The 18,441-nt window shown below is 48.7% G+C and overlaps 2 protein-coding genes across 4 annotated transcripts; one reads left to right on the forward strand and one right to left on the reverse strand.

Moving 5' to 3' along the window:
- The first annotated feature begins 58 nt into the window (after positions 1–58).
- fbxo34 (F-box protein 34) lies at positions 59–13,675 on the forward strand. Of its 3 annotated transcripts, none has more exons than XM_040049739.1 (3): positions 59–2,308; positions 5,046–5,244; positions 10,088–13,675. In XM_040049739.1, the coding sequence occupies exon 3, from the start codon at positions 10,095–10,097 to the stop codon at positions 11,994–11,996; it is 1,902 nt and encodes a 633-aa protein (XP_039905673.1). In that variant the 5' UTR covers positions 59–2,308; positions 5,046–5,244; positions 10,088–10,094; the 3' UTR covers positions 11,997–13,675. The 3 variants fall into 3 exon arrangements, with proteins under 3 accessions (XP_039905673.1, XP_039905674.1, XP_039905675.1); XM_040049740.1 differs by having other exon boundaries at positions 59–494; XM_040049741.1 differs by lacking the exon at positions 5,046–5,244.
- Positions 13,676–14,018: 343 nt separating this feature from the next.
- Positions 14,019–18,215, reverse strand: jmjd7 (jumonji domain containing 7). The gene is made up of 9 exons (XM_040049742.1): positions 17,652–18,215; positions 16,740–16,893; positions 16,413–16,551; positions 16,216–16,333; positions 15,417–15,473; positions 15,244–15,339; positions 15,090–15,166; positions 14,541–14,700; positions 14,019–14,411 (listed from the first exon to the last, which is right to left on the reverse strand). The coding sequence occupies exons 1-9, from the start codon at positions 17,698–17,700 to the stop codon at positions 14,323–14,325; spliced, it is 939 nt and encodes a 312-aa protein (XP_039905676.1). The 5' UTR covers positions 17,701–18,215; the 3' UTR covers positions 14,019–14,322.
- Positions 18,216–18,441: the final 226 nt, after the last annotated feature.

Genomic DNA, 18,441 nt, shown 5'->3' on the forward strand with positions numbered 1-18,441 from the left:
TCAAACAGGAGTTTTAAAACAGCTGGGGTCATCTGCAGAGGAATGAGTGAGCGTTACCAGAGACCGTCTTATGGCCTCTGACAGCAGAGATGTCAGTGCAGCATTTAATGCAGCTTCAAACAGAGACTCCAACACAGCGTTGGTGTTACAGGAAAAGCACTGGAGTGGCTGAATCTTCCAGTTTATAGGGACGAGGATCAGGGCCACTGAAAAAAAAAAAGTGTGGACGTATTTTTTTAAAATCAGAATTCTGAGAAAAAAGTCTGACACTTTTTTGTTTCCTCCTCCTGCTTAAGTTTGTTCATGTAAATAAGGAATGCTTTTTTACACATAACAGCTATTCACGAAGCTCCACGGGGTTATGTTCTGGGAACAACACTTTTAGAAAACACTGCATATTTTTCATTGCTGTGCGGATGATACCCAGTTTTATTTATCACCTGACAGAAACGTTCAGCCTGCAGTTCCTCTAATGTCCAGCAGGGGCTCCAGCGGTGAGTCGTCCCTTCAGATTCCCATGTTAAAATAAACATGTTTACAGCCTAATGTAAGAAACTGGTCCAGAGACGTTTCCCCTTCATAACAACTACAGAGAGGAAGAATGGCATCGTGGCTTCAGAGCCTGGCAGCTTAGTGACAAGCAAAGGTTTTGGATTCACATTTAAATAAATTCATTTTGCTTCCATCCATTTACTTCAGCTTATCCAATTCAGGGGGCCTGGAGCCCATCCTCGACCCCATAAGGTGAGAAGCGGGGTTCGCCGTGGGTATTCACATTCACACCTACCAGCAGTGTGGAACTGACTGTTGGAGGTAGCCGGAGAGAAGCCGTGCAGACACGTGGGAAAACATGCAAACAAAGAAAGAAATCTATGACGGACTGTCAGAGCTACATTCAGGAACAAATGTGTCCCTAGTTCTCCTACATACACTCGAAAAAAATAGAATTACTTTAAAGTTAGCGTGTCAGCACAGCCAGTAGCTCTGAGGAAGAGTTTACCTGAGTCATTCACAGAGGTGGCAAAAGTACAGACTCTCTTTACTTCTAATACATAAAGATTTTTTTAAATGGTTTTTTTGAATGATGCACTGATTGGAAACCGCTTTTAATAATAATAACGGATTGCATTTATATAGCGCTTTCGGGGCCCTCAAAGCAGGCGGTAGGTGAAGTGTCTTGTCCAAGGACACAACGAGCGAGACTGTCCGAGAACCGGCAACCTTCAGGTTACAAGACGAACTGCCAACTCTTTGAGTCACGATCGCTCTCGTACCTGCAGCAATGACAATAAAGACATTCTGATTAAAAATACTCCAGTAAAAGTTGAAGTACTGAAGCAACTTTTTCACTGAAGTAAAAGTGAAAAAGTACTGCTCTGAAGTATACTCAGCGTAGGAAAGTAACAAGTAGCTCTTTGAAGGACAAGTCTACAGTTACAAAGGAAACTGAACCTCGTGCTGTATGAAACAACATTAGTACATGAAAATGCAAATATTAATCCAATGTAATTCTGTATGAACTCAGTTTGAATTTGTTATGTAGGAAACCCGCACTGACAGAGAATTAAAAAATAACGAGTTTCTGTTGTCAAGATTACACAGTGTGACTTCCCTCCACACCTAAACAGACTGTGCACAGTCACAGTGGACTGTGGATTCAGTGGGTGGGGAACCCGAAGATCAGTGTAATGATTCCGTGTGGGGAAAACAATCAAACTAACGATCATTTCTACTGAGAGCTGCAGAGGATTGTGTTGGTGTGCAGGCTGTGATCAGCTGACCTGCTGTCTCTGTGGATGTACACCTTTAGTCTTTTGGGTTATTTCGGGTGAACTCCGTGGCTTTTCAGTCTCAACACGTAAAGTGTAAAGTACGGTCCGTTCTTGTGAGGTGCTTAGCACAGACCTGGAACCCTGCTCGGATTCAAACCCGGGACCTTCTTGCCTTCGTGCCGTTGAGCCATCATCGTCCATACTGATGAAGCGAGTCGGCCCTCTGGGTGTCGCTAAAACCGAACCTACATGTTGTTGATGCTCAGGATAGGACTGCTACGTCATTACGCACAGCCGCAGGTTGACGTGCGCGTGCTCGATCGGGAGCTTTACTATGTAGTTAGGTGAGGAGCGCGCACCTCCGTGCTGCGTTTAAACGTTAAACAGTTTAAAAGTGGGTCCACGCACCGGCGAAGCGAAGGCACCGACAGCAGCTGGGCTACGGACAGTCAGGATACCCCGGACCGGAGGACTGCACCGTCTGCGGTCGCTGCCAGCGGAGCTCCCCAGTGGACGGGCTCAGCTTCCTCCTTCAGGTCAGTGCGACCCGCGGCCTCTTCTCTCCGAGAGTCCGCGGCTCGGGGCCGCTGCTGGGTGTCGGTGTGGAAACGATCCGATCTCCACCCGCAGCGTCTCCTCAAACTTCCTCCGTGTCCTCTGAAGTATCGACGTGCCGCTCCGTCCTCCTCTGCGCCCCGCTAGTTAGCTGCAGACGCTAGCTAGTTAGCCAGGTGTTTAATGAGAGCGAGCGGCTGCAGCTAGTAGCATGCTAACTAGCGCTGCGACAGCGAAGTTTGTTTTCTTGTCGCTCGGTTGTTTGTTTGTAAACAGCGCACTTGTGCAGGACACTTTGTTTACCGAGTGTGGCTGCGGGTGTGGCGGCGGGTGTGGCGGAGCTCCAAGCCGCTCCCAGCTGGGTTACCGATTAATGTTCGCCGTTAGCAGGGCGGAGGCCCAGGAGGGTGGGAAGTTTACAGGCTGTTAGCTGCTAGCTGTTAGCCTCGGAATGCAGACTCAGCAGCTGGCGGTCGGTTTGGCCCGGGTCTGTCCCGGTCTGATCTGAGACTGAGCTCCCACAGGGTCTAATGTCCTCATGATGATTATAAAATCACTTTAGAAACACACATTCCTCTAAACTCTGTCACACCCTGAGATGAGTCAGAGCCCACAAACACTCTGTGTGTGTGTGTGTGTGTGTGTGTGTGTGTGTGTGTGTGGACGTTATCAGCTGGTGTCTCTGTCTTCAGCCCGTGGAGATCACAGCATGTGAGTGAACACAGTTTTTGTGATACTCACTCCTCTTCAGGATCCTCGGGGTCTTCACAGGACTTTGAGCCTCTGCTGGAGAAGCCATCAGGACCTTGTTCCTCAGCAGCTCCCTCCTCTGCTTGTGTTATACCTGACCACTCATATAACCTGTTAATGTGGTGCTTTCTTGGCTGTAAATGGACTTTAGTCTCAGGGGTGTCCTGGTTAAGTAAATAGAAGAATCAGTGGCCTGAAACATAGACCTCTGTCATTCGTACAGAATGTTTTAGGCTCCTGATCAGTGACTCAGCACTAAAGATGCTAATGATTAATCACTGATCTAAAGAAGCTTTTAATTTGAAGGCTCAGGACACTGCAGAGTTACAGATCTGCAGTGTGACACAAGTTTATTTGGATTCTAATCAACTTTTTGTGGAGATGTCATACAGATTATTATCATGAATGTTACAAATGTAAATGAGGTCACGTGCCTGAGCGCTCCTGCTCATCCTGAAGGGAACAGGCGTCGGACGGGCTGGGACACAGTCAGGACGCCACTCGGTGGACGGCAGCATGTCTTAGAGATGAAACCATAGGCAGATGTTGGTGTTTGTTTATCTTTACCTTCGCCCGTGTCAGATCAGACCTGACGGCCTCAGGCTGCTGGATCAGTGTTCCATCAGGGGAAGGTGGAATATAAAAACTTCAGTATCATCGTAAAATCCCCAAACAATCAATAATCTCCTGTTAACACAGTAAATAATGAGGCCTGCAGTGCTCCAGCATAAGCTCGCTGTCTGTTCTTTAGTCACAGTCAGCATCTGGCTCATTAGCATTAACAAAGCTTTGAAATGATCCCTGTTTAGACTGACTCTGCTCGTGTATTGATCCTGATCAGGATGTCTCTGATTGGTTCACGTCAAACACAAGAGAAGGAAGCTGCAGATCCAGCAGCAGGAGGTGGCTTCAGGAGAGGGAGGAGGGAAATGCCTCCACTCCACCCCCCGCTCGGGCTCCTCGGTGTGTGTGGTTAATCAATCAGCTGATCGGTAATCATTTCTTATCATAATCTTTGACGCTTGAAGGAACAGAGTCAAGAAAGAAAAAGAACAAAGTGTACTTTATTGATCCCCGTGGGGAAATTCCTCTCTGCATTTAGCCCATTCACTCAGTGAAGCAGTGGGCAGCCATTGGGCGACCGGGGAGCAGTGTGTAGAGACGGTACCTCGCTCAGGGGTGCCTCAGGGTAGCTGTTCAGGGGAATCAAACTTCCGATCATGGGCCCACCACTCTACCTACTGAGCTATCCCTGCCGTCCTTTTTTTACGTGTTGAGCAGAAAGGGGTGAAAACGTGAGGCTACAGGACACGTGCAGTCCTGTCACACCTGTGCAGGTGAGCAGGTCCATGTCATTCAGGTTTCTCCTGAACTCTTCCTGTTGTGGGAGCAGGAAGCACCTGCAGATCGTCTCAGCTGGGAGACGTGGCGGGAATTAATCAGCTATGAAGCTGTGAGGAGAAACGGCTGGTCACTAAACTGTCAGCTTTTATTTTGAAATATTTACAGTTTCCTGCTTCAACAGCACAAACACACACCAGTGTGCACTCTTGTGTTTGTGCGCCTGTGTGTGTGCTGAACACACTGTGACCGGCTCCTTATATAGACAGAGAGGACAGAGCTGGCAGCTGATTGGCTGTCAGGTATCATGAGCTGGTGTCTCACTATAGACGCAAGCTGCAGGTTTGTCTGATGAACGGCGAGCTTTTCCTGCAGGCTGTGAGCTCGCTGCTGCTCCGCGTGTCGTAAACTGACTTCTGGCCCTGCTGGTTCACTCCCAGTCCTCCCAGTCTGAGTCTGCATGTCTGATCCAGCTGTTGTAGAACATGTTTTCATTTCATTTTGAAGATATTGACGATTATGAAGCTGCTTACGGTGTGAGGATTATACACCTGGGCCGTGACCTCAGGTGTGTGTGTGTGTGTGTGAGTCACTGATGTGTTGGTGTGTGCTTGTTTTTTCCTGCAGGGTGTGTGTGTGCGGTCACATCCTGACTCCTTTGGAGACCTTGGCGCAGGAGAAACAGCGCCTGGTTTAGCTTCCTGTGTGGGAGGAGTCAAGGCGAACGTCTGAGAAATGTGAAGCTGAAGGATCAGCGGAGCTGTCACTCAAACCAGTACCACGCCCCCCCAGCACCACCACTGGCCAATCAGCACACAGAGTGGAGGTAAACACAGTTAGCATTGTGTAAAAGTGACGCAGAGAAACACATGAATACAACTCCCAAGATGCTGTGCGACAGATCAGAGCTCCGGGTTCTGATTCTGGATCAGTTTGTTCACATCACCACCTCGGCAGCCATCTTGAAACACCACTGGGCGGCTGTTTTGAATCTAAAGAGCTGACCGGGACATGAATACCTCAGAAACGCTGCTGATGACACAGCTGTGCCTCATCCCTCGCTGCATGCGTGTGACCTCTGACCTCCGTGTCCTCCCAGTGTGTTTTATACCTGGCTCTGATTGGCCGCCCTGCTGCGGTTTGTGTAATCCTAATTGTTCTCAGGCGCAGTGCCGACGGCCTGGAAACCAAACTCCTCTCGCTCAGAAACCTTAGCTCGTCTCGCTGTGGATCCGCATCTGATTGGATGAGAGCCGACTTCACTGCTACTGTGTTCAAATGGGCTTTTTGTTTCTGAGCACAGTTGTGTAACTGTGATGTGTTCGTACAAACACACCTTTTTCACGGGTTACATCATCACTGAGGTCATCCTGCAAACCCAGAGCTCTGAGTGCGTCCTGCCTCTGTAAGCGTCACAAGGTTGTATAAGCTCTGTGCACGTGGGACACTTCACACGGAGCTGTCTGCACGGCCCGGCTGGTATTTGCAGGATTTATCCAAGCCAACTTTATTCATAATGGGCTTTAAAACAGCTTTTATCTGCTGGGAAAGCTGTTCTTATGGCGATGCTGCTGCTGCAGTATTAAAATCCTGCTTTAAATTTATGAATGCGGGCGTTGTCTCGTCACCTGTGCGGGTTCAGTTCAGAGATGAGTCCAGCTGAGGGGTTCAGCCATGTCCTACTGGGAGGATGCGCTGGACACATAATGTCTCTCAGCTGGCCTGGGAACACCTCAGTGTTCCCTCAGCTGAGCCCGAGGAAGACTATGTTCTCCCAGAAAGAACCTGACACGGCCGTCGGGGAGCAGGAAGGTCATCCTTCACTCACAGCTGTAAACCTGATGGCGCTCCATTAATCTGTCTGGTCTCACCAAGGTTATTATCGTTAACAAAAACTAGAAGTGAAAAAACATTTTCGTTAACGGAAATAAAAACAAAAAAAGGAAAACTAACTAAAACTGTAATGAGTGTTCACAAAACTAACTAAAATTAACTGAATTTATAGCAAAAATGTGTTTAGTTTTCATTGATGTGTGCGTGTCATACAATAGTCAAGGGTGAAAATGAAGTTTAGTTTCCAGGGTTTTTTTTCTTGCTGTGTCTCATTATGCCAGCAGGTGGCAGTGCGTTAGTCGAGTCATCTGTGTTGCTGCTCCGTCCACGCGCAGAATCATGTCAGGAAAAGTCGGGAGAAAGCGCCAGAGTCCAAATTGGGATTACTTTGAATATGACTGTGTTTTGGATAAAGCAAGTGTCTTGTAGTGGAAAGAGACAAATTATGAGGGACATTTCTAAAGGGAAAAAATCCCACAAACCTTAAAGTGCACTTGAAAAGCTCACACAAGAAGACTAACCTAGCTTACCTTGAGAAGGTAAGGGAGCACACTCAACCCTCATCCCCAGAAACAGAAGCTAACCCCAGGCAAGGCAGCGTGATGCATCCCGAGACAACAGGACGGGGATATCTACATAACTGTGTGAGTCAATTGCCTTCAAAAAGTTTATCAATTCACTTGAACCAAAATTACGAACACCCGGTGCTGCAAGAGTTAATAGTCTCATTGGGGCCAAGATATACATTTTATAGTTGCCTGGTATCAATGGTTGTTCATCTGCCTTTATTTATTTATGTAAAGAACCCATAGGTGGGAATGTGAGTTGTCTGTCTCTGCGTGTTAGCCTTGCGACAGACAGGCGACCTGTGCAGGGTGCAGGGTATGGTAGCTGGAATAGCAACATACCAAGGATAAGCAGAAGAGCATGACTGATATGATGAAACTGGGATTTTGTTACACTTAATTATTGCAAACAACTAAAACTATAACTGAAACTAATCAAAACTAAACTGAAACTAAGGATTTTCAAAAAATAAAAACTAAACTAAACTAGCAAACAATTGGTAAAAACTAATTAAAACTGATATAAAATTGAAAATCTGAAGTCAAAACTAAATCAAAATAAAAACTAATGAAAATTGCAAAACTATTAAAACCCTGCGTCTCACCCTGAATGGCTGAGACGCAGGCGTGACAGGGAACTCTCCCGGTCATGTGACTGTTGGTCAGGTGACATGGCTTCACTGAAAACAAGTAATGATCAGCGCTGGGTAGGGATGGGTATCGTTTAGATTTTATCCGATACCGGTGCCAAATCGGTACTTTTGAAACTATGCCGGTGCTCAAACGGTGCTCAAACCGGTGCTTAAAGAATGGAGAACACAAAATTGGTCCAAAAACCTCTCATGTTCAGCTGGGTTTTTTTGTAAAAAGATAACAATGTGTGCCTTTTCTGCAGCTATGTGGCATATATGGCATCACTCTTGGCTGGAAGCAGTGCTTAAACAATGGAAAAAACACAAACTTTGTCCAAAAACCTCTCATGTTTAACTGTTTTCCACTTTTTCTTTGGTCATTTTAGCCTTTTTGGCCAGGGTGAAGGGAGCATCTGCCATCAAACAAGAAGACAGCCGCATGTAGCTATGATGATGTTTGCTAGTTCACCTTACATGCATTAATTTAATAACGTGGTTAGTCTACTCAACGTAAATTACACACGAACAACATTAAGCTACTCACGCAGAGAAGAACTGCTGCTGCTGCCATCATCATCTGTCATCATTTCTGCTACACTGGCAGGGCTAGGGGCCAGGACTCTACTCCTCCGGTTTTTGGGGGATGTTGCTCCGGGTCCGATAACTGGCAACCCACCCGCAGTAGATGTGCACGGTGTGAGGTCTCGTAGCAAGCTATCAAATACGGCGCATTTCTCGGCTTTTAAAAAAACCGCTATGCGTCGCCAGGTGTTTCATCGGATTTGAGGTGTTACCTCCTTTGACAGTATCACAGTATCAGCTTAAAGCACTTGTTGCAGGCTGCTGAGTTTGCATATTTTGCTGTGAAGTACAGCCAGACTTTTGACTGCTTCGCCTTGGACATTTTTAATCTGTAGCTCTGCTCTAAAAGAACGTACGTACCTGGGCCCGCCTACTATCCTCGGAAACGTAAAATGATTGGCTAGAAGTGTATCACAGCTCAGGGAAAAAAAGCACCGAAATAAAGCACCGAAATGTGCGCTGCTTTTCGGTCTGGTTACTACCGTTTATGTCAGAACCAGTGCCATCATGGCACCGGACACCGGTACCCATCCCTAGCGCCGGGTGAGATTGACTTTATTTATCCCAAATGTTCAATAAACACAAAAAATGAAATGAACAGAATAAAATCACTGAAAGAAAAAATCCTCATTAAATTAACCTCCTGAGACCTGAACTCTTCCACGGTGGCATTTTTAATTTCTTTTTGGTATTTGGGCTCATTGGGACCTGATGAATGTAAAAACAAAGAATTACAAGGTTTTTTTTGTTTTGTTTTTTGTTTTGTTTTTTTACTTGATTTTTGTTTCTAAGAAAAATCAGAGCCACATATGAGGATATTCGTTTAAAATGTTGATAGAAGAGTAGCAGTATAATGTCCTTGTAAGTGGATATCAGGCCCTTGTAGAGCAAAATTGAGTATTTTAGTCTAAATAACCCAAACTGTGATGTCCACATATGTGGACGCAGGTCCTAGGAGGTTAAAAAAAAGTCCCTGTGAAGTAAAATGACTCATTAAACACATTCAGACAAAATTAGAGTCAAAGTTTCTCACTCTGTCTGTGTCTGTGCGCACAGATCGTTTTGTCCTCTCCAATCAATAACCGATCATTAACATAATTGGTGTCCTGAACACGTCGCTCACATGCGAGTCCATGCGACTGATAGCCGAGAGCATGAAGCTGTCGCGGTTTCCTCCACATCTGTGCGGGCGTGTCTGCGGGCTCGGGCCCAGCCGAGCGCTGAGGTAATGCTGCTGCACCGAGCCTTCGTCATGATGTCATCCACCACCCAAAACGTTAAAAACATGTGTTTCTGCACATGCTCGGTACATGTGGTCAAGAAACATGAGGAGGGCAGGTGAAGAAGTGAAGAACAAACAAATCCAAATTATCCGGTTTAAACCTGCAGTTCCTGTGACGCCCACAGTGAGGCAGTGTGCACATCAAAGGGAGCTGAACATGTGTGTTTTTGGTCTCTGCATCTGACTCCCCCCCCCCCCCCCCCCCCCCCTTCATATCAGCTGTCCCCCACCACCAAACATAACGCAACAAGCTTTTCTCATTCGCTTGAAGGAGGAGAGTTACAGCAGCCCCCGGTGGACGTGAGAGGAGCTGCAGTCTGTCAGGGCGCTGACCATAAACACACTTATGAGTTTGTTCATTACTGAGGCGAAAAGGTGCCGCCTTCACCTGAGTAACAGGAAGTCCATGGGCCTCCTCCACATCCCAGTTTTACGAGCAGAGGTAAAGTGTTCCAGTAAAACCAGTGTGGCCCTCCCTCGGACTAATAAGGCGTTCTTCATGAGGAGGAGAGGAAGCCTGACCTCAGATCAGCTCTGACGTGATCTCGTGTTGAAATGTTTACACCACGATCGGGTGATGAAATATCTCAGAATCACCTTGGAGAGAGTCTGACCTGCTCTGATCTGAGACGCACCCACAGGAAACACCTCTATCTGACTTTTATTTTGAAAATCTGAATGCCAAACATGTCGATAATTTCCTGGGGTCTTTTATTTTGATAAGTCAATATCTCGGTTGGGTTTTAATCATGTGACCTCTCTGTCTCCCCACAGGACCATCATGCACCTGAAGTCTTACCCGAAGCTCGTGCGTTCAGAGCTGCGTCTCGATGCGTCCGGCGTTCAGACGGGGACGCAGCGGAGCAGTCTGTTCGTGAGCCAGCAGGGGGGGCTGCTCAGGACGTACACTGGTAACCATGGCAGCAGCAGCCGCTTCCCATTCAGTGTAATCTCCACCAACACGCTGCGATGCCCAGCAAACGCCATCACAAGCAGCATGACGTCGCTCTGCCTCAAGACGCAGTCCGGCACCACCCTGCAGCACCTCCCACTGCTGCCGCCAGGCTGCGAGAACAACACGCCCAAACTGTTCCAGACTGCCGCTGAGGATGCCGACACGCCGCTGGATGTCTGGACCGTCATCAAACCCGGACACGTCCGTGAGAAGATCGCCATCTTTGTTTCAGAGAGGGGACGAGAAGATGGCGCCGGAGGTGGCGAGTGTGCTGCGAACAGCAGGGACAGGGCGCCGGCACCATGCACCAACTACAGCGTTGGGACGGGGCTGTCACGAGCCGTGAAGGCAAAGGGCAGCTGGGATGAAAACTGTACCGCCAAACGGCGCCGCCGGTCCGGAAACACCCAAAACCTTCAGCAAGACCAGAGAGCTTGTGACCTCAGACCTGCTCCGCAGCGCCCGAACTCCGGTCAGCAGTGTGGTGGCGAACTGGGGACAGCAGAGGAGGCGGACCCGAAAGTGTCAGTGGTGGACATGGTGGCGTTTCTGGAGCAGAGAGTGAGTGAGCAGCAGCTGGACTCCAAACCTGTGCTCGCTCTCCAGAGGAGCTGCACCACCATCATGCTCTCCAGAGCCCCGCCCACCAAGCTCAGGGACGGCTCGGAGTACAGGGGGGAGGAGCCAGAAAGCATCCGAGTGTCAGATATGGTGGCGAGACTAGAGTCTGAGTGTCTTAGGCGGCGGGCAGAGGGCAACCTCTCACGTAGCAACAGCCTGCGGAGGACAGCGGGGCGTGTGCTGCTCGCCGCTGCCACAGGTCACAGCTCCACCCCCAGCCAGCCTGCATCACCATCATCACCTGCAGCTCAGTGTCTGAGCAGGGAACCAGTCGGCTGTCTTCCGGCCTCAGCTTTGACCACGCCCCTTTCAGGTGAGCTGGTCAAGTCGGAGGAGGCTGCAGGTGTGGAGAGGGAGCGCACTGTAACAGAGACTCACCTTAAGGCCCCGCCCTCTGAGGAGGAGGAGCCTGTGCCTGGCTTATTGTTTTTGTCTCCAACACCTGAGAAATGCGAAGACTCCACCCCCTCCCCCACACACACGGCACACCACCCCCCATGCCACAGAGCCACCTATGTGCTTCAACCTTTTAAGCCCTCCCCCTGCAGTACTGATAGCCAATCAGAGAAGACTAGGAGGAGAGGAACTGAGGATGCTGGCGTAGTTAGCAACCTTGCCTCGGCGCCTCTGGTGTGGCGTGCGTCGGCGTCGCAGGACTTCCTTGAGAAGCGTCAGCGGCTGCAGCAGCTGCTGGAGCCGCAGCCGTACCTGACGGCGCTGCCGCACCACCTGCTTGTCAAGATCTTCCTACTGCTGCCGACGCAGAGCCTTGCCGCGCTCAAGTGCGCCTGCAGTTACTTCAAGTTCATCATCGAGAACTACGGCGTGCGGCCCGCTGACTCGCTGTGGGTGTCAGACCCCCGTTACCGTGACGACCCCTGCAAGCAGTGCAAGAAGCGTTACGGGCGCGGCGATGTGTCGCTGTGCCGCTGGCACCACAAGCCGTACTGCCAGGCGTTGCCGTATGGCCCAGGGTACTGGATGTGTTGCCATGGCGCCCGCAGGGACACGCCTGGCTGCAATGTGGGTCTCCATGACAATCGCTGGGTCCCGGCGTTCCACAGCATTAATGTGCCCATCTACCGCAGGAGTAACCATGACGACTGATTGTGAGTGTGTGCTGGGCAGAGGCTGTTTGTGCTCTTTGTGTATGATGTCAGCAGCGTCCAATCAGAACGCTTTCACGCAGGATACCACGCGCACAAATCAAAAAGCCATGGAACTTTAAGCTGGATGATGTTTAGGTTAAAGATCTGGGCGAGAGGGCGGGGCTTGAGTCTGACAAACAGCTGCTGCAGCCATGATGCAACGGCACGCCGGTGCTCCGGCAGACGCAGTGACTGATTCTGATTATTGATTGCTGATCGATTAGATGTTTGAGCGTCTCCCTGCGTCTGACGGAGCGCTGGCCTCGCGGCGCCGCCTGCTGCTCACCCCTCCCCCCACAGCCTCCATGCTCTGATCTGCAGATCGATATCACTCACTGATCAGTGATCAGGTTTGGAGGAGGAGTCTCAGCCAGGACTCTTCCTCACTGGCTGGTTCCTGATCATCGTATTGATGAGGCTGAGTTATCGATAATATTTATTCAAATTCAGCCTTTATTCATTTATTTTTACAAACAGGAGCCGTACCTTCAAAATAATGCTGCGAGCCATCTGACTTCCACTGTGATGTCACTTCCTTAATTAGAGCTAATTTGCATCTCAGAGGGATTGATTGGTCAAAAGGCCTGAAATCCTGAACTTTATTGATCACCATCACCGACAGAAAAAAAACTTCCTAACCGTGGGTTTCCTTCAACTTTTAATTTGAAAACAGAAGTTAATTAAACTGCTTCATGTTTTTGCAGAGATGTATGACCCGATAATTAGATTTTTTTTTTTTTTTTTTTTTTAACACAGGAAGGGGTGGGTCTAACTGGTTAGCAACAGCTGAACTTTCAAAATAAGGGCACAGAGTTATCTGATAGCAGCATCAAAGCGATGAAAAGTAAAAATATGACTCAGCAGCTGTCCGTCTGAGCAGCGTCTGGTGGGAGCAGAGCAGGTGGTCATCACGCGTCTCGCCCCCTTGTCCCGTTTCCTGTCGTCAGAAACTTATAAATATATATTTCTTAAAACAGATGAAACTTTATTAGTCGGACGTCTGTAACCATGACGGAAATCCACCCGACACCTCCACGTCTGCACCAATCAGGATGGCTAAACTTTCCCTCCACCTCCCTCCCTCAGGGGCGGAGCCTAAAACAGCTGCATGGTCAATGTTCCCTCTGAGGTCATGCGCCAGTTTTTAAAGAAACTTTGTTTTATCACAGTAGAAGAAGTTTATTGATCATCATTATGTCTGATTGATTGGCCCAGCTGATCAATCAGCTGTTCAGGAATAATTGTGGGCGGGTCCTCGTTTTGCCTTGTTTAAAATAAAATTTGGCTTCCTGAACTTTCTGCAGGTTTATCTGACCCTGTTATCCTCTTACTGATCGATCAGCTGATTGGCTTATTGATTAAGCTTCATCTTTTTGATTCTGAGATGCAGAGGTTCCTGATGATCACCTGACTGATGGAGGCTGAGAGATGGGTGAGTGGGTGGAGCTTCAGGGGTCGACGACCTCTCTGTGCACCTTGTTTGTTTACATTTGAGTGTTTGTTTCCTGTGCGATCAGCTGATTGATAATCATTGATGAATCGAGGCCTTGAGCGTGGAGTCGGTGATTGAGAGTTTTAGAGTGTGTCGTTTGTCTGCTCCGTTTTTCTGTGCTTTAATAAAGAGCTTTTTTCATTGTTTCCTATCTGTGTCGGTCCTTCCTTCCAATGCACGCACGGTGGCAAAAGCACCATCAGCCCCCAGGGGCGCAGCGGGGCAGGAAGTAGGTGGCAGATGTAGAAACAAAGTACCTCCTACTGGAAGAACAAGACATTAAAGTTTCTTTATTTGTTTTCTATTTTATTCTTTTTATCACCATTTAGTTTTCAGGGGGAGGGGAATTTATTTTTTGCCTTTGCTGTCGGGGCCGCGGTTTCTACAACGCTGCCAAGTCATGTGTCACGAGCGGGAATGAGCTCGTTAACTTCTCGACCTTCGCAGGCAGCGGCCGTTCAGGGAAAGAAACTGTCAGTAATTCAAATGTTAAATTCACAAAGAGAAAGTTTGACTTTTATTTTTATTGATCCGCAGCTCGTTCAAAGGCAGTAACAGGAAGTGGAATCAATCCACGCCAGGTGAACGTTATTGATGAAGTTTTCAGTGACAGAACAATAAATTTTATTCTCAAAGTGAATAAAGAATCGTGGGAAACCATGGCTGGGCTGCTGATGACGACTCCAACGATGAAGGAGAGGAGCTTTAGTCAAATGTATTTTCTGACCAACTTTGACCTGCAAACACCACAGAAACAAAACTTCATTGGCCATGTGGCACTGTCGCTGTGATGTCACGTGGACCTTGTGACCTCACACAGAGCCTCCAGCAGTTGAAAGTAGTTGTACTTGATGTCGTAGTCCATGTCGTACCAGAAGTTCACTGCAGACAAAACGGGAGCGGACGTGTTTAGTGTGAACGCCTCAGTGAGATTATCTGATCGATTATCTGCTCGTGTCTGTCCATTATTGATCAAAGTAAATTTAAACACAGCGTGGTACGTTCAGGTACCTGCGATGCAGCCGTGTGACTGCTGTACGTGGTGGAACCACAGCGACGGCAAGTACAGCATCTCTCCGGCCTTCACGCTGCAGTGGAGCGGCCGCGCCCGCCGGTACTGCGGGAACCGCTCCAGGTCCGGGTTCAGTGGGTCCAGAGGGATCCACGGGACCTGGGAGGGGGAGTCATGGAGGTGTGTGGTTTGAAATGAGGTGCTTAGACTTAGGCTGCGTCCACACTAGCCCGGATAGATTTGAAAACGTGGTTTTCGTCTGAAAACGCTCCGCGCCCACACTTTCAGTCGTTTTCACAGGGTTGTGAAAACACTTACGTTCCAGTCCTGCACAAAACTGAGTGAGAATTAAAGGAACTGAAGAAAAGCTATGCAGCATGTACAAAGTGATTTTAGAAAGTCGGCGTTGTGTCCAACTACGACGGGACAGCTCTGTCGTGTTTTCAAAATGCTGCGTCTCAGTGAGGCCAAGACGGAGAGAAAACGTCGCGTTTTCAAACGAAGACGCATTAGTGTGGACGTAGCCTTACAAGAAAACCTGAACGCACCATCTCTGAGTCACTCTGATCGATGACCTCGAACTCGCCGTCATCTCTCTGATGGTAAACGGCTGGTTGGAACAAACCTGCGGAGATAGTTACCATGGTTACCACAGGTGGATGGTTATTGCTGTAGAGAAGACTTGGTGGTTGCCATGGTTACCATAGGGGATGAAAGGGCGGTCTGTGGGCGGCATCAAAACAAAGTGTTTCTCTCCAGCGACGACGCAGTAAAGATTCTCGTAGTGATCTTTGTGCACTGAAACACAGGAACACGCATCAGCATCACCACGCCGCAACACGCGCGTGTGTATGTGATCAAGGCGTGGGTCTCACTGGAGGTGATGGCGTTCGCCTCTCCGAGCCAAAAGTTCACAGCGTCCGGCAGCTTTCCTGAAAGGAGAAAACAGTAGGATAACAGTCAGATCAGCTGGTGGTCAAACTGGGGTGGGTCCCCCTCTGGGTCACACAGTTACTGCGGCAGGGACGACAGGAGGAGAAACATGGAGGGCAGTGTGTTATTCAAAAGCAGGGAGGGGGGTCCTTCCCTACCATGATGATTTATTTTCCTCTGTAATCAAAACAGAAGCTGCTGGATCTACTCCGCTCAGCTTTTTGATTTAGTAATTGATTTTAATTTCATTCAATAATTATTGTTATATCATAATAATTCAATTTCTTAGTGAAGGTTACAAATGATCTTCTTATGGCCTCTGACAGTGGACTCGTCTCTGTGCTTGTCCTGCTAGACCTCAGTGCAGCATTCGATACTGTCGACCATAATATCCTATTAGAGCGATTAGAACATGCTGTAGGTATTACAGGTACTGCACTGCAGTGGTTTGTATCATATCTATCTAATAGACTCCAGTTTGTGCATGTAAATGGAGAGTCCTCTTCACACACTGAGGTTAATTATGGAGTTCGGCTGGACCTGTTTTCTCCCCAAAGGTGGAGAGACCAGTTGACAGGAAACGCACTGAAACTGCTTCCTGTGAAGATCACCGTCATCACGCTCACATCATTTTCACAGACTGGATTGTGATGCTCTCGACTTCCTGTGATGTTTGTGGATTCTGCAAATCTGTGAGAGACACTCTGATTGGTCAACATCGCAGACAGACTAACAGCTCACCGAGTGCCGTGCTCATCCAGGCAATGTGCGGCTGTACGTCAGCAGTGAGCTCGGGCAGCTCCTGCAGCAGGTTGGAGCACTGCTTCTGGACATAAAAGACTCCGCCCCCTTTGTCCACCTGCACATTCAATCAAGACAACTTTATTAGTAAGGTGGCATTCATGCAGGGCCATTCGGACAGCAGCATGCAGTCTCACCTTCCCCTCGATGATGTCAAGAACAGAGGAGAAGCTCATCTGTCTCTCTTCAGGCATCACAAATCGATCTCCATTTACCGCGTCGGCGTAGCCATTTGGAGTCACTGCCACGCTTATGACCTTTGACCCCACCTTCTCCCTGCAGAGAAGAAAACGATCATGTGACATCTACACCTGACGAGGACAGCTGAGCGCCTTCGAGCCTGAAAATGATGATGCACGAGCTCCACAGGATATCTCTCTCTTATCTGGATGAACTAATCCTGACTTCATTTATTAGGAGCTGACCTGTTACCATAGTGACAGGGGTGGGCGGGGCTTGCTTACCTCAGATAGTCAGGGCTCCACTTGGCCAGGGCTGGCCAGTGGCTGAAGGCGTTGCGGATGATGCAGGGCTTGTTTGGAGCGATCCAGTCACGGTGGAACTGCAGCGGCTCAGGTGGCCCGTCCAGGTAGGGCACCGATTGGTTCAGGTACAGATCTGAAAAGTAATCAGTGATCAGCAATGCTGATTGATAAGCAAACACCTGAGATACATGGGTGGGTGGGGCACTGATGTCAGCATTGGTCATTCATATTATAATCACGTGAGCTTATTTCCTGTTTGCTCGGTAAAACTACATGATCACACCTCTAATGACAGTCTGGAGAACTCTAAAGCCCCGCCCACACTCGACGTGGTTGGTCACGATATTCCAGGTTCACAAGCCGACACAGACCAGTAAGGACAGCAAGGGTCACCACAGCAACATTTAAGCTGAAACCATGGAAACGAATGAAAAACACATCTTACCCACCCAGTCAGCAAAGTCTACCCTGCAAAAGGAGGCCCCACCTCAGCCCCTGCCCTCCATTTTTAATCATCCAGACTTCATTCGCTGACCTCTGACCTCTGCACAGCCTCTCAGCAGTGGAAGGATCTGTATGTTGTCAGGTGTGTTTAAGAGACCAACGGCATCACGTGACAGGAAGCAGACGGCCAGGTTAGTTATTAATCTGCTGATGGGTGGGTCTGGATATACAGTCTGTAGTTTTATGACCCCTCCCCTCACAGCAGGGCAGGTGTGTCACATGTGTAATTCAACCAAACAGGTAAACATCAAACATTCAGCCCGATGACGAGCATGCGCTGTGAGCCGCTCTGAGTCGGATCTACTTTCTGTGGCAAAAGAAATAGTCCCAGAGCCGAAGCTGTCACCTATCTGTGATCAATGCTCGGATCGGTGCTGTGAGCCTCACCGTGAGCCTCCTGTGAACACTCGGCCAGTCGATTCCTCACTGCTTCCATCCTGCAGCTGACTGATTAAACCATCAGTTGATCGATGATCAACTCCTCCCCTCAGCAGCGACAATAACTGTCTGTATCGATACGTTTATCATCAATACTGCCGATCGCTTCTTTCCAAGCAGCGTGCTGCCATGCTGATTTGTTTACTTCCGGTGAGCATGCGCAGAGATTGAGGGTTCCTGCGCTGTTTGATGTGAGAGCAGGATTCCCCCTGCTGGCGGGAGGAGGGACTGCAGCAGCACATAAGCAGTTATTGATCCAGAGCGCCGATAAATCCGCTGATCATGATCCAGATAATAATCAGGCATAAAATATTCAGTCCCAGCTGCTGCTCCGTGGCTCAGGCTGAGGCTCGCTGCCTGAGACACTTTATTGTCAGGTGGGAGCAGTAGCGGTTTCTCTTATGGGCCACATGGGGCATTTGCCCAGGGCGGCATCACGGGCATCGGCCAAAAAAAGTTGCTCGTACTGATGCTGTCCCGACGTCATGCCAGCGAATTTTGGGAATGGCACCGATCGGTGTTCTTACGGCCTTTTGCTGGGAGTAAGGGTGCCCTCCGGTTGCGAGGAGCGCCCGCTGCAGGGAGGAGAGGGCGAGGCGGCGGGGGGTTCTCTGGGTGGCTGGAGCAGCGCCTAATAACCAACTCGCAAAATAAGTAAGTACAATTTTATTTATATAGCACCTTTCAAGATAAAAATCAGAAAGTGTTTCACAGAAGCTAAAACATAAAAATCAACCAA

The sequence above is a fragment of the Simochromis diagramma genome, unplaced genomic scaffold, assembly GCF_900408965.1.
Source record: "Simochromis diagramma unplaced genomic scaffold, fSimDia1.1 OVJJ01000456.1, whole genome shotgun sequence".
In the NCBI taxonomy this organism is placed as follows: domain Eukaryota; kingdom Metazoa; phylum Chordata; class Actinopteri; order Cichliformes; family Cichlidae; genus Simochromis; species Simochromis diagramma.

Coding starts and splice junctions, on each gene's coding strand:
- fbxo34 (XM_040049739.1), top strand. CDS start 10,095: ATGCACCTGAAGTCTTACCCGAAGCTCGTGCGTTCAGAGCTGCGTCTC.
- jmjd7 (XM_040049742.1), bottom strand. CDS start 17,700: ATGGAAGCAGTGAGGAATCGACTGGCCGAGTGTTCACAGGAGGCTCAC. Junction 16,552..16,739: donor TGGAGCCCTGACTATCTGAG/GTAAGCAAGCCC, acceptor TCTTCTCTGCAG/GGAGAAGGTGGGGTCAAAGG. Junction 16,334..16,412: donor TTGACATCATCGAGGGGAAG/GTGAGACTGCAT, acceptor TTGAATGTGCAG/GTGGACAAAGGGGGCGGAGT.